This window comes from Oryza glaberrima, chromosome 7 (genome assembly GCF_000147395.1).
Source record: "Oryza glaberrima chromosome 7, OglaRS2, whole genome shotgun sequence".
NCBI lineage: Eukaryota > Viridiplantae > Streptophyta > Magnoliopsida > Poales > Poaceae > Oryza > Oryza glaberrima.
The window spans coordinates 24,076,779-24,089,123 of NC_068332.1; the positions used below are offsets into that span (position 1 = coordinate 24,076,779).

Sequence of the window (12,345 nt, forward strand, 5' to 3'; positions counted from 1 at the left end):
CAATCACAAGCCGCGGTTACCAAATGGAGATCGCGGATCCCTGACGTGATTGATGAGTTTGTATGATAATTTGGACAGAGAGCAAGTGACGCTGTACTTGCTGAAGATATAATTTGGGCGATTGGTTGATGAACATCTCAGTATGCATGAGTTCATCCTTCTCGGCACGGATTGTTTGTTTAATGAATTATTGCAATCTTAATAATTATTTCAGCATCGTAGCAGTTGCAGTTTTGCTTTTCTAGTATGCCAAATCAGGATAACCTAAACCACTATTTCGTAGATCATTTACACTTCACAATTTTAAATGTCTTTTCCGACAAACCAATAGCTAAGTCCAAAGAAGCTAGTACTAATACTAATTATTCCTACTATGACATGGCCGGTTTTGCAGATCATAGATACGAATAAGATTCGGCGGCCAATGGTTGAGGGAGTCAAATCAGACTTTTTTATTTTCATGAAGTTGTGATATACCACAGCCAGCCCAGCCCATATAAGCTTGCCTATGTATGACCCACCGGAAAACCGAGTGGCAGATCCGTAAATAATATCTAACGTAAGGTCACTAATCCAATTGCCTTTTCGGATTCTCCTCCATTGCCGGCGAGAGCTCGCCGCGGCGGCCGCCGGCGCCGCTCTCCTCAACACCGGCGCCTGCCAACCACCCGCCGCCGCCGCCGCTCTTATCAGCCTCAAGGCGCCCTCCGGGTCTCGCCGTCGCCGAGCGATCGAGGAGGCTATCTCTTTCTGCGCCCATCCCCCACCTGCTCCGCCTCGACTCCATCACACGGGGAGGCGAATCAGACCAAGGCTGGATTATCCATGGAGCTCGATAACAGCCACAACAATGTGAGTTTCTTCTGACCCGATTCGCCACTAGGCACCAGTATTATCTGCTCACCGATTTTGTTACAGTAACAACTCCCGCGTGATCTCAACTAGAACATGATTAGGAACCCAAGCAGCAAGCCTCTATTTAGGATTTCGCCTTTTATTTTGGTGAAATTCCCTGAACTTCTTGGTTGGTGCTGCCTGTCGTTTGTGAGTTGTGACTGTATTAGCTTAGTTTCCAGTGGTTGGTGACTGTAACAAAACTATATACTCCTATGTGTTTGTTCTTTTGTGTAGATGAACGGAAGCTGGGTACCCTCTCATATGGAAAAAAAAAATTAGAGCACAATATTTCATTATAATGTAAAAAATCCTGGTAAACATACCGTAGAATCAAGAAAAGTTGTACTAGCTCTTGTTGCTTATTATGTTATAATGTCTATTCTGTTGGCTCCTTTGACAAATGTGTGCTCTGATGTTTGTTTTGTTGTAGGATATGGATCATGAGGATCGGCTGTCAATGCTAACTGATGACATTTTACTGTCTATCTTGGGGAGAGTGGACATAATCTCGGCTGTAAGGACAAGTGTCGTGTCAACACGCTGGAAACATCTGCCTTGGTTGCTCCCTGAGTTCACCATTGATGTCAAGGATTTTCTACCTGTCCCACAACCGAACTGCATCAAGGCTGAACATATGGATGAAGCAATGGCATCTCTAACCAAAGGGATCAGGAGCTTATTGACCATACCTCGGAGTGAATTTCCTATCAATAGGTTTCAACTAAAGCTTTACCTGATAAAAAATTACTCACGTGTTGTTGGTCCTATGCTTGATAAGGCAATTGAGGTTGGCATTTTAAAGGATATGGACCTTTCTGTTCTGGACGAGGAGGAGATTGTAGATTGCACCGATAAGCACATGCTACAGCAAGCTTCATCTGTGAAAGACCTTTTCAGTGGCTATCCTAGTGTGCTTACTCGCCTCACAAGGCTCTCTCTTTACAATCTATGTTTTGCCCGTTGGGACTTACACCATCATCTGTTTGAATGCTGCAATCAACTACGATACCTGAGTCTCTCCAATTGTGATGTGGGGAAGAATGCTATATGGAAAATAAATGCACCAAATTCGAACATCACTGTTCTTGAACTTGATGCATGCTGCTTCGGGAAACTTGAGGTGCTCTGCCTTCCAAAATTAGAGCGACTGAATTGGGACACTTGGCTTTGCCCTTATGCCCCGCTGTCATTCGATGTTGTCCCAAATCTTCAGGAAGTATCTCTTATCTGCGGTGCAACAAATAAACATGAAGGATTTACTTTAAGTGAGGTTCTAAGTGGTACTACAAATATACATACTCTAACATTAGATTTCCAAGGAGAAAAGGTAAGTCCATCCTTTTTCATGGACTGCTGTTATCATTAGCATACAGTTGTTCCTGATGTACTACTAGTATATTTTCACATGAGCAAGAACAAATGTTTAATGTTAAGTAGCAATACTTCAATGATTATATGCATTTCTAAAGCTGATAATTCAAATGTACGCTTATCCTTGCATAACATTAATTCTCATGTTTCTTTTTTCATTTTTGACGTGAATGTTTCTTTTTTTTTTTGACGTGAATGTTTCTTGTTTTAGCTATGGATGAAGCCAGAAGGAAAACAACTCTTCTGTGCATTCAGCAATCTAAGGAAGCTATCTATACATAGCATCTTTTCTGAATTTGACTTGTTATGGACAACAAACCTCCTTGAAGCTGCACCATCACTTGAGATGTTTGATATTGAGGTACTTTGGTGCTTTTCTTACATTAGGTTAATTTGTCTTTTTTTGTGAACTCTAAGACACTCGTTTAATCATCTACATCCTGTCTCATTCTCCAGGATTTTTAACTAGGTTATTTTGTTTATTGTAGATATGGGAGCACGCATGCGATGTTGACCGGGAACCAAAAGTTTTTGGGGAGAGACCGAATCCTGCATGGAAAGCGCCTGATGTTACAAGCTTCAGGAATTCTCTTCTGAAAGAGCTCCAAATTGTTGCTTTTAGACCACTAAAACAACAGTTAGAGTTCATCAGGGTTGTGATGCAGCAAGCTCCCAACCTGGGGACAATCATTCTGAAATACGACGATCCTTGTGAATACTGCGAAGCATTAGGTATTTTTCCACCTCGTTCTTCAACAGAATGTGTATTCCCTAAGAGCAAGGATGAGCAAGATAGGGTGATCAATCTTCTCAAAGATGGGGTCTGCTCCCCTGCACAAATAGTTTTTCGGTAATTGGGGAGCTGTTCAAAAGTTCCATGCTCTTTCCCTGCAGTATTCTGAGCTTATTAAGCGTAAGGAAGGAAAAGTTCCCTATCCTCATTATTTTTTTAATATAAAAGGCCCTGCTTGTTTGAAAGTAAGTTCTTGTATCACTCTCAATAAAATCAAGTTCTTATGGTCATAATGTACTAGCATATTTTCAAATATTTATACAAATTGCACAGAGTCAATCATCATATATATGTTTGTCTCCGCAAATACCTTTTCAGAATAGTGTACAACCTTACTAGATTTTGTAGGCGTGTTACGACCGCAATTTTGTCGTCTAAATTGTACTTTTTCCGGAACGACAAAAAGGAAAAAAAAACTAATCTCGTATAAAAAAAGAGAAAAAAAGAGAGGATACATTGCTATTTCCAGGTTCTTCATGGCCCATCAACGCGTGTCTGTCTTGGGTTCGGTTAGACGGTCCAGTAAACCACAAGTGCCCAGTCTGAGAAGGCATAAGATTTCAGTACGCACTTTGGTGAACCATAGCATCAACCAAAATCTGTGAAAATCGTGTACTCCTAGCCTATATAACTGATGATGTGCATTAATTGGTCTTGCTCCTATGGCATTGTGACATTGCACAATTTTTAATCTTGTTATGACTGGCCAAGTTTATGGACGATCTGTTTTGTTGCAGGAAGCCGACGATGACGATATGCTCTCTATGTTGAATGATGATATTTCGTTGTCTATCTTAGAAAGAGTTGATATAAAAACGGCCGTAAGGACAATTGTCCTATCAACACGCTGGAAACGTCTCCCCTGGATGCTTCCTGAGCTCTCAATTGATGTCAAGGATTTCTTTCTGTACCACAGCCGAACCGTATTGAAGATCTCGAATTAAAGCTTTACTTGATCAATAGTTACTCGAGTGTCATTGGTCCTCTTGTCAGTGAGGCAATTGATATTGGCATCTTAAAAGATTTGAACCTTGCCATCCCTGAAGAGAAGCCGATGGCTGATTGCACTACGAAATAGTATATGCTGCTCCAAGCTTCAGTCGTGGATAACTTCTTTAGTGCCTATTCTAGGATGCTTGATTGTCTCACAAGGCTGGACCTATGCAATGTGTGCTTTGCTGAATGGGACCTGCATCATCTCATATTTGAATGCTGCAAGCAACTGCACCATCTAAGTTTCTACAACTGTGGTGCGGGGAAGGATGTGGGATGGGAGATAAATGCACCGAACTCAAAACTCAGTGTTCTTGAACTCACTCTGACCTACATGAATTGGCAATTGATGTGATTTGCCTTCCAAACCTGGAGCTAGTATTGCCACAGATACCGAGATAGACAATTAGCGCATGATTGATTAATACTAACTATTATAAACTTGAAAATTCGATTTATTTGATTTTGAAAGAAACTTATATATAAATTTTTGTGTTACATAAAACACACCATTTAGCTGATCCTAATAAGCTGATAAGAACTCGATCCTTCTATTTTGGTGAGGTATGTCTTCTCTTCATTTGCCTTCAGCAATGTCTTTCTTATGCCTTTTTGTGTGCTAGTGCACGCGCAGAAAGATAGAAGGAGAAAATTGACCCAATACTAGACTGGGCAAACACTGAGACTGTTAGTATACACAAGCTTTTTTTGGTGGAAACCAAGATGGAAGGGTTAGCTATGGCAGCAGCAGCCCATTCAATTCCCTGGTAATCCCTCTCAAAATATTCAGAGGGGAGCTGGAAATTGCGCAGGCAATTGAATTGACCAGACTTGAAGATCACCAGGTTATTCCGCAGCCATTATCTATCATAACATGAACTGAGAAACAGTGAGGAATTGAGGACTGAATCTAATGGTGGACTATAAACGGTGCATATCATATGTGAAAATGGCACAAAAGTTTAAAATATGAACAAAAAATCATTTGAAAAACATACGTTAAATGTTATGAAAATTTTGAAACTATGCACATCCATGGTTCATGTTATGATGCATTTTTGTAGCAAAAGTGTGATAAAATGAGAACTTTTGGATGCGTATGCACTAGTACCAAAACCATAACTATAACCGCAAAGCATACAATTCAGAAATAAACAGAGAATTCACTGTATGTTTGCGCTTGGAAAATTCCTCCATAATATTAAATCCAACCCCTAGTGCTGAAATAATATAGAGACCAAACAACTGCACTGCTATCTCCATGGCAACTGGGTCGAAACAAATGCAAGTAGGACTACCACGGTCCCTAAAAGACCTTATTTCTAATTATGCATCTCAACAAGTACTTATTCAGATGCATAACTAAAAGTACTTATTTTAGGGACGGGGGGCTTAATTACAATGACAGATTTATTACAAAACTTTACTATCCAAGTTTACCACACCTACGTTTACTAAGCTGCAAGTTTTTTAGTCACTCTTGGCCCACTCTGTTATAGAAACAGAGCTATCAATCAAGTCCAGTAGGCAACAAAGTCGACCAAGTCACCTTCACTGAGATTAATGCAAAATCAGTCTTTATTTCTTGAGTATCATGGCCATGGATTTTTGCCTTGAAGGAAACACAATGTTGGTAGAAACTGGATGGAGATGCGCCCACTTTGAACTTCAAATCTATAGAAGATTTCCAATTTACAGCAACCACCGACCTCTTCAGGAAACGCGACTCAACGATGGCACCATCAAAAAGCCGCATTTCCTTATTCAAGTCACTGGTTAAACAACCAGGCAGCAAATTGAAACCGCTTTGCACTTCTGATATGACAACCTCTACAGTGGCCTCAACTGCATTATTAAGGTGTGCTACAGTTATGTCAACTGCGCCGTAATCGCCTGGGATCTCAATTGAATATGGCAGATACCATAGGCCTAGAGTCCATATGAGTGTTGCACCATCAATTAGCTGTAGGTCATCTTTTTCTTGTTTGCATGTCTTGATCCTCATGTCAAATTCAATTAGAGCAAAGTCCATCAAATCTATCCCTCGCTTAGGGCCCATCATGTTGATGAGCGAACCCTACAAAGTTATTATATTTAGTTACTCTTCATATGAAATTATGAAATATCTAAAGCTAGATGCTTCCCTTCTGTTGTTTCACTTGTAACAACATTTACTTAAAAAGGAATATTCTACAACTGCCAAGATCTTCATCATGTACCAAACAAACTGTTTACAAAATGCATAATGGTGGTAGAGAGGGGATACTGGACCCTGTTGTTCATTTGATTTTATTTCAAATCCCAAAAAAACATAAAGCATGTGTAAATGAAAAGACAAGACTTATGTAGTGATGGATCATTAATGCTATGCATCTTCATATGCCTATAAACAAAAGAAAATCAATTTGTGCAGTGTACTAAGCAGCAACCAAGTGTCCAAAACTATTCAACATGGCCGGAGCGGCAGCGGTGCCCCCCCTCACTCGCTCGGCCTGGCCGCCCGGCGCCAGCCCATGGCGTGGTGGGTCGTCCAGGCCTCGGTGGCGGCTCGGCGTGGTGGCCAGGCAGCCGGGATGCCGTCGCGGTGGCTAGGTGAGGCGTGGCGGCCGGACTTCAGGGGCGCCGGCGGGTGGCGCCGGTCCGGAGCAGCAGCACCACCGGCGGCCAGATGGCAGTGCAAAGGGAGCTGGCGGCGATGGGCCGTCTTCCTCGTTGCCGGTCGGCACCCTCGGCCTTCGTGGAGCTCCTCCCCTTCTTTGCGGGGAGTTTCTAGGTTGGATTGAGGCGGCAGCTCGTCAGTGGGGGAAGCTCAGGTTGCCGAAGCAATGCCACCTAGTCCCGGGTTCTCCTTCAGCCAAATCTGGCGAGGCGGCCGGCGGGTGGTGGAACGGAGGAGTCCTGGGCCAGCTTTCAGGAGTGGTGGTTCGTTGAAGTCGACCGACGGAGGGGCGTCGGTGCGGTGTGGTGGATGCCACGTGCTGCCATTTGTCTGTGTGGTGGTTCTGAGTTGGTGGACGGCAATCTGCAGTCAAGGTTGTAGGGTCCCAGGCGAAAGCCTAGTCCGGTGGTTCACCGGGCCGTCAGCGGCTACGTCTTCGGGCGTCGTAATCTCCTTGGAGCGTTGTCGAGGGTTACCCTCTCCTTTTCTTGGCGAGCTTCTCTGGGTGAAAACCACATCTTTTTTGATGGGCGATGGCGGCATCCTGGATGTCGTGACCACCATGGTGGCATCGTTTTCGGAGCCTCGTCTCTGTGGTGTTGTTGTAGGCCTAGCGGCATTCGGCCACGCTCAGTGGGGGTCGTTTGGTGCTAGGTTTCACCCTCAGCGGTTTGTGCTTGGGTGGTAGCGCGTGGTGTGTAGCAATGCACCTTGGTGCATTTTGTTGTTTTTTCTCTTGTAACTTTTATTCCTTCTTAATATACTCGGTTGGCCTCCTTTGGCCTTCCCGGCGAAAAAAAAAACTATTCAACATGTTATTTTTTTAATACATGTTACACCCTTAGTTTCAAATTTTAAATTTGTTCTGATAGTTAACTATTCATCATAGTTCATCAATGTCAGGCGCATTTTGGAAGAAGTCTTCGAAAGTAGGTTTTGACATTTGATTTCTGAAACAATATATTGCCAATTGCTACAAACTTAACTCCTTAAAAGTATTGTTTTTTTTTCAAAAATTCACCTTGGGTAAAGGTACTAGTGGCTTATACAATTCAAGGTATTTTAATATTATTCTGCTACTTTTGGACAGATTACTCAAATGAAGCAGTTTGTTTGCATATAAGACAAAATATTACAATGGAGCTATAAAACAATATACATCTATGGAACAACAACAATAAACTAATCATGTTTCTAGTTATTAAGGAAATTAAGACTCAAACTTAACTTTATGTATACTAAAAAATTCAAGAGCTACAGTTGATAAAACATTCACAATCTATCCCAACTTTAATGATGTAAAAAGAGATTAGTAGTTGTACTATGCCATCAAGAATATATAGTGATCCAATCTCATATGTATTATGCATGTGAGAAGTTTAGCCTTATATTATGAATGAAATGAATAATGTAATTAAAAATAAGGAATAAGTCTACTTAACCCCATCAAGTATCGAGATTCGTCTACTTAACCCTCATAGGTAAAAAAATGGATATTTGGCCTCCCAAAAGATCTACACCAGATGATTCTCTTGGGCGGTTTTCGGTGGTGGTTTTGCCCATGTGGCAACATCAACCTAACGAGCGAGGAGGGTGAAACCACCACCAAAGCTACCCCAAGGTGGTTTTATACTTGAGGGGGCTAAGCGGACAAACCTCAATATTAAGGGGTGTAGCTAGACTTATTCCTTGAAATAATTGTGGATAAGTATGGATGTGTACCTGCTCCACAATGATGGGATCATCCCTACTAAAATTGATGATATAATTAAGCAATGGATCCAGATCATCCCGCACTGCTATGTATCCATACAACTCTACTAAGCCACCATCATTATGAATTTTAGTAAACTCTAATGATAAAATTTGCAGCATGCAACTACGATGATGTTTCCAGCAACCTCCATCGTCCTCGATACAGTTAGTGGGATTTGAAAACCTCATTGCCTCCAACCGAGCTTCATAAAAAGTAAAGTCGTAATGTAAGTTTGTACTGGAAATTAATGCAGTAAACAAATACTTGCCATTTGAAAAGTACAAGTGCTATTTGATGATTATATGGTCTTATTGGAAAATTTTCCTATTATCTACAAAGTACAAATAACCTATGTTCTTTTTACTAGGAACTGTGCTCCTCCAGAAAATTTTTTCTTTAGGAACACCCAAAGAAGTATTGCCTCGAAATGCATACCAAATGCTTCCAATGAAAGCATTGAGCACAGGGCTTTGAAGGGGATATTGGCACAAATTGTACGGCATCTTTTGTCCCGAAGCATACAATACGCAACACATGCCATCTATTTAGATGAGATCAGTGTGGTAGGAGTTGACCAGGATGGTTTCCAATCCATTGGTGATACAAATCAATAGTACCATCTAGTATCACTGCAGAAGAGTAAGGGAGGAGAGCAACCTCTATCCTTCTAATGGGATAAGACTCCTAGTATCACCTACAAGCAGATGTCAATAGAATTATTCCACATAACAGATTCTAATGAATGTGATAAGAATACTGGGCCTCCAGGAAACCCACCTTTGTATGACAAAAAGTCATGTAAACCCATAAGGTCAGCAAAAAGGAAACCTCATGAGGTGCAGGGAAAAACAAGATGTCCAAACATGGAGTCATAATACACTGCAGCTATTGCAACGAACCAAACCACAACTAGAAGGGATGCAAGATCAGAAAAACTGGTATCAAACCTACAAAGCCAAGGAAGAGAAGCTACGAAGATGCTTTTTTTTCGCCGGGCCGGCGAATAGCCGGCCGATGTATATTAAGAGTAAGAAAGGGAATGTACAAGGTAGCGCGGTGCGTCAATGCACCACCATTACAAACATAAAAAGAAAGCTACGAAGATGCTTGAAGACCAACAGGGTGAGAAGAAACCAATAAAAAAACTCAAGGGCAGACTACCTCAACAGCCTTTATACCAGCCTCCTAGACTATAGAAACTCACTTCTAAATGCCCACCTCGTCACAGCTAAGGCTTCCTGCATGTCCATTCATCACACAAAACTACAACCAAACAATTACTGAGAAGCAGAAAAACACTTCTTTCACATTCCACTTTCATATCCAACATGAGGTCAGAAGCAGTTGATGTTCCACACACAACAGCAAGCAAGTGGGTTAATCAAGCACTGAAGAGGATTAAGGTGGACAACAACTACCAAGACGAAATGATATCAATCAGTGAGTCAAAGCCTCCTTTTGTGCAGGAAATACTTATGTGCATCAGCAAAAAAACACTTATAGTTTTGCTAGCTAGATGCTTCCCTTCTGTTGTTTCACTTGTAACAACATTTACTTAAAAAGGAATATTCTACAACCACCAAGATCTTCGTCATGTATCAAACAGAATGGTTACAAAATGCATAATGGTAGAGATGGGATTCTGGACCCAGTTGTTCATTTGATTTTGTTTCAAAACCCATAAAAACATAAAGCATATGTAAATGAAAATACAAGACTTATGTAGTGATGGGGGTCATCAAAGCTATGCATCTTCATATGCCTATAAACAAAAGAAAATCAATTTGTGCAGTGCAAGTGCTATTTGATGATTATATGGCCTTATTGGAAACTTTTCCTTTCATCTACAAAGTACAAATAACCCATGTTCTTTTTACTAGGAACTGTGCTCCTCCCTGAAAAAAATTTCTTTAGGAACACCCAAAAAAAAGCATTGCCTCGAAATGCATATCAATTGCTTCCAATGAAAGCATTTGAGCACGGGGCTAGTGAGGATTGAAGGGGATATTGGCACAAACCGTACGCCATCTTTTGTCCCAAAGCATACAATACGCAACACATGCCATCTATTTAGATGAGATCAGTGTGGTAGGAGTTGACTGGGATGGTTTCCAGTCCATTGGTGATACAACTCGATACCATCTAGAATCACTTGAGAAGAGTAAGGGAGGATAATAACAAACCAAAAATAGAAAAAAAAAAGAGATATAATCGCTTACTCTCATTACGGTCTGCAATACGCAATTCCTTTTTCCACCATGTATCCATGATGCCCCTGTATATAGAACCATCACTGTGTCTACTTTTTGGAAGTACAATGTCCAGAGAATAATCTTCATCATCAGTGACATCCTTGTCATCGTCATTGACATCGATTCCTCCCCTCTGTTCCTGCATTTCGCTCCTTCGGTCTTCCTCTTGCCCTGGTGATTGCAGGTTGAAGCTTGGTCTCGGAAGCACAATCTTCTCCATGGACTGATTATTGTTCTTCAGTTCGTTTCCATCTCCGATCAGTGGCAACAGAGTAGGTTTTGTTGTGTTGAACAACTTGTTGCTTGCCAGTTTGACGCAGTGCAGAGATTTGGCTCTAGGGATGCCGTTGTCCACGAGCAGATTCAGAAACTGACGCGAGAGGCCCATCTCCGATTCTTCGATATTGTCAACTTCAAAAACAGGGCATCGTCATAAAATATATACAACTAATAGGATGGGTTAATTATTGATTAACTGCAAAGAAGACCTAATTTCAGGAACGAAGAAGAAGAGTACGTACAACTAGCAGCAACAATTAGCTTGTGTCTTGTGTCTTGTGTCTTTCAATTAACTCGATTCGACTCCCAGAAAGCCAACCGCACTCTCCTTATTCTTTCTTGTGTCTTTCCTTGCGATCGATCAAAATTCAAACGGCAGGGATGGCTTTGAAGACGGAGGGGATGGGCATCACAGAAGCCTAACAAAGGAAGGTGAGGAGATAAGAAATTGGGTTTGGATCAAAGCAAAGAAAAGAAAAGAGGGTGAAGAACTGAAGATTAAGCAGGCGGCTGACCTGAGGCGCATTGGAGAGTGGAAGCTCCTCAGCGCCGGAGCCCGGAAGCGGAGCAGAACGGCGGCGGCCGGCGGGGGTGGGCGTTGTCGTCGGCGTCGCTAGATTTGAGGGTGGATGGGCGTGGCGGCGTGGGCTGTCCGTGGGCTCTATTTTCTGAGGACATGGGCTGCTTTTTCAGGAGTCTTCACATGTAGTTAGGCCTGCCTGAGTTTGTAAATTAAACATGTGATTTTGTGTTACAGCAGCCCTGATTTTTTAAATCAAATTTGCTCATCTAATAAATTTACCTACTTAAAAATCTAAGTCACTTCTATCAAAAAAAAGAGAGAGAAAGCTATAACTATTTTGCAGAACTCTCAATTTGCCACGACTTTAGCTAAGTGTTTAAGAGAATTACAACAATAATATACAATTTTTATGTTGTATAAACTCTATCAAAATTTTGGTAATGCCATAAGTTTTTGGCACCACCAAATTTGGCACTATAAAATTTGAATTAGGGTGGGTAAAAATTGTTAGCAAACCAAACATACGTTCAGTACTATTGAAATTGTCAAAATTTTGGTAGGTCCAAAATTGGCTTCAATCTAAACAAACCCTTGGAAAAATCAAATTATGATGTACTCCCTCCTTCCTGTAATATAAGACATGTTGGTACAGTCTTTAAAACTAATATTTGACTTATAATTTCTCACATACTATAAGGTTTATTGTAACAAAATTATAACCATCTTATAGTAAATTTAAATGTCAATCCAATGATATTAATTTTAGCAAAAAAATAATTTATATTATAATAATTGTTGGTTAAATGTTTTTAAAGTTAAATC

General features: G+C 41.1%; 2 protein-coding genes across 5 annotated transcripts; one reads left to right on the top strand and one right to left on the bottom strand.

Annotated features, from left to right (window-relative positions):
• Nucleotides 1-560: 560 nt before the first annotated feature.
• Nucleotides 561-4,914, top strand: LOC127778565 (uncharacterized). Of its 4 annotated transcripts, none has more exons than XR_008018527.1 (5): nt 561-852; nt 1,328-2,224; nt 2,480-2,629; nt 2,757-3,246; nt 3,799-4,914. XR_008018527.1 is itself a non-coding variant. In XM_052305182.1 (5 exons), the coding sequence occupies exons 1-5, from the start codon at nt 826-828 to the stop codon at nt 3,830-3,832; spliced, it is 1,470 nt and encodes a 489-aa protein (XP_052161142.1). In that variant the 5' UTR covers nt 561-825; the 3' UTR covers nt 3,833-4,914. The 4 variants fall into 4 exon arrangements, 2 of the variants coding, with proteins under 2 accessions (XP_052161142.1, XP_052161143.1); XR_008018528.1 differs by having other exon boundaries at nt 2,757-3,181; XM_052305182.1 differs by having other exon boundaries at nt 2,757-3,118.
• Nucleotides 4,915-5,240: 326 nt separating this feature from the next.
• LOC127779181 (uncharacterized) lies at nt 5,241-11,587 on the bottom strand. Its single transcript, XM_052305902.1, has 5 exons — nt 11,516-11,587; nt 11,243-11,419; nt 10,689-11,132; nt 8,436-8,671; nt 5,241-6,131 (listed from the first exon to the last, which is right to left on the bottom strand). Exons 3-5 carry the CDS (start codon nt 11,107-11,109, stop codon nt 5,565-5,567), a joined length of 1,224 nt encoding a protein of 407 aa, XP_052161862.1. The 5' UTR covers nt 11,110-11,132; nt 11,243-11,419; nt 11,516-11,587; the 3' UTR covers nt 5,241-5,564.
• Nucleotides 11,588-12,345: the final 758 nt, after the last annotated feature.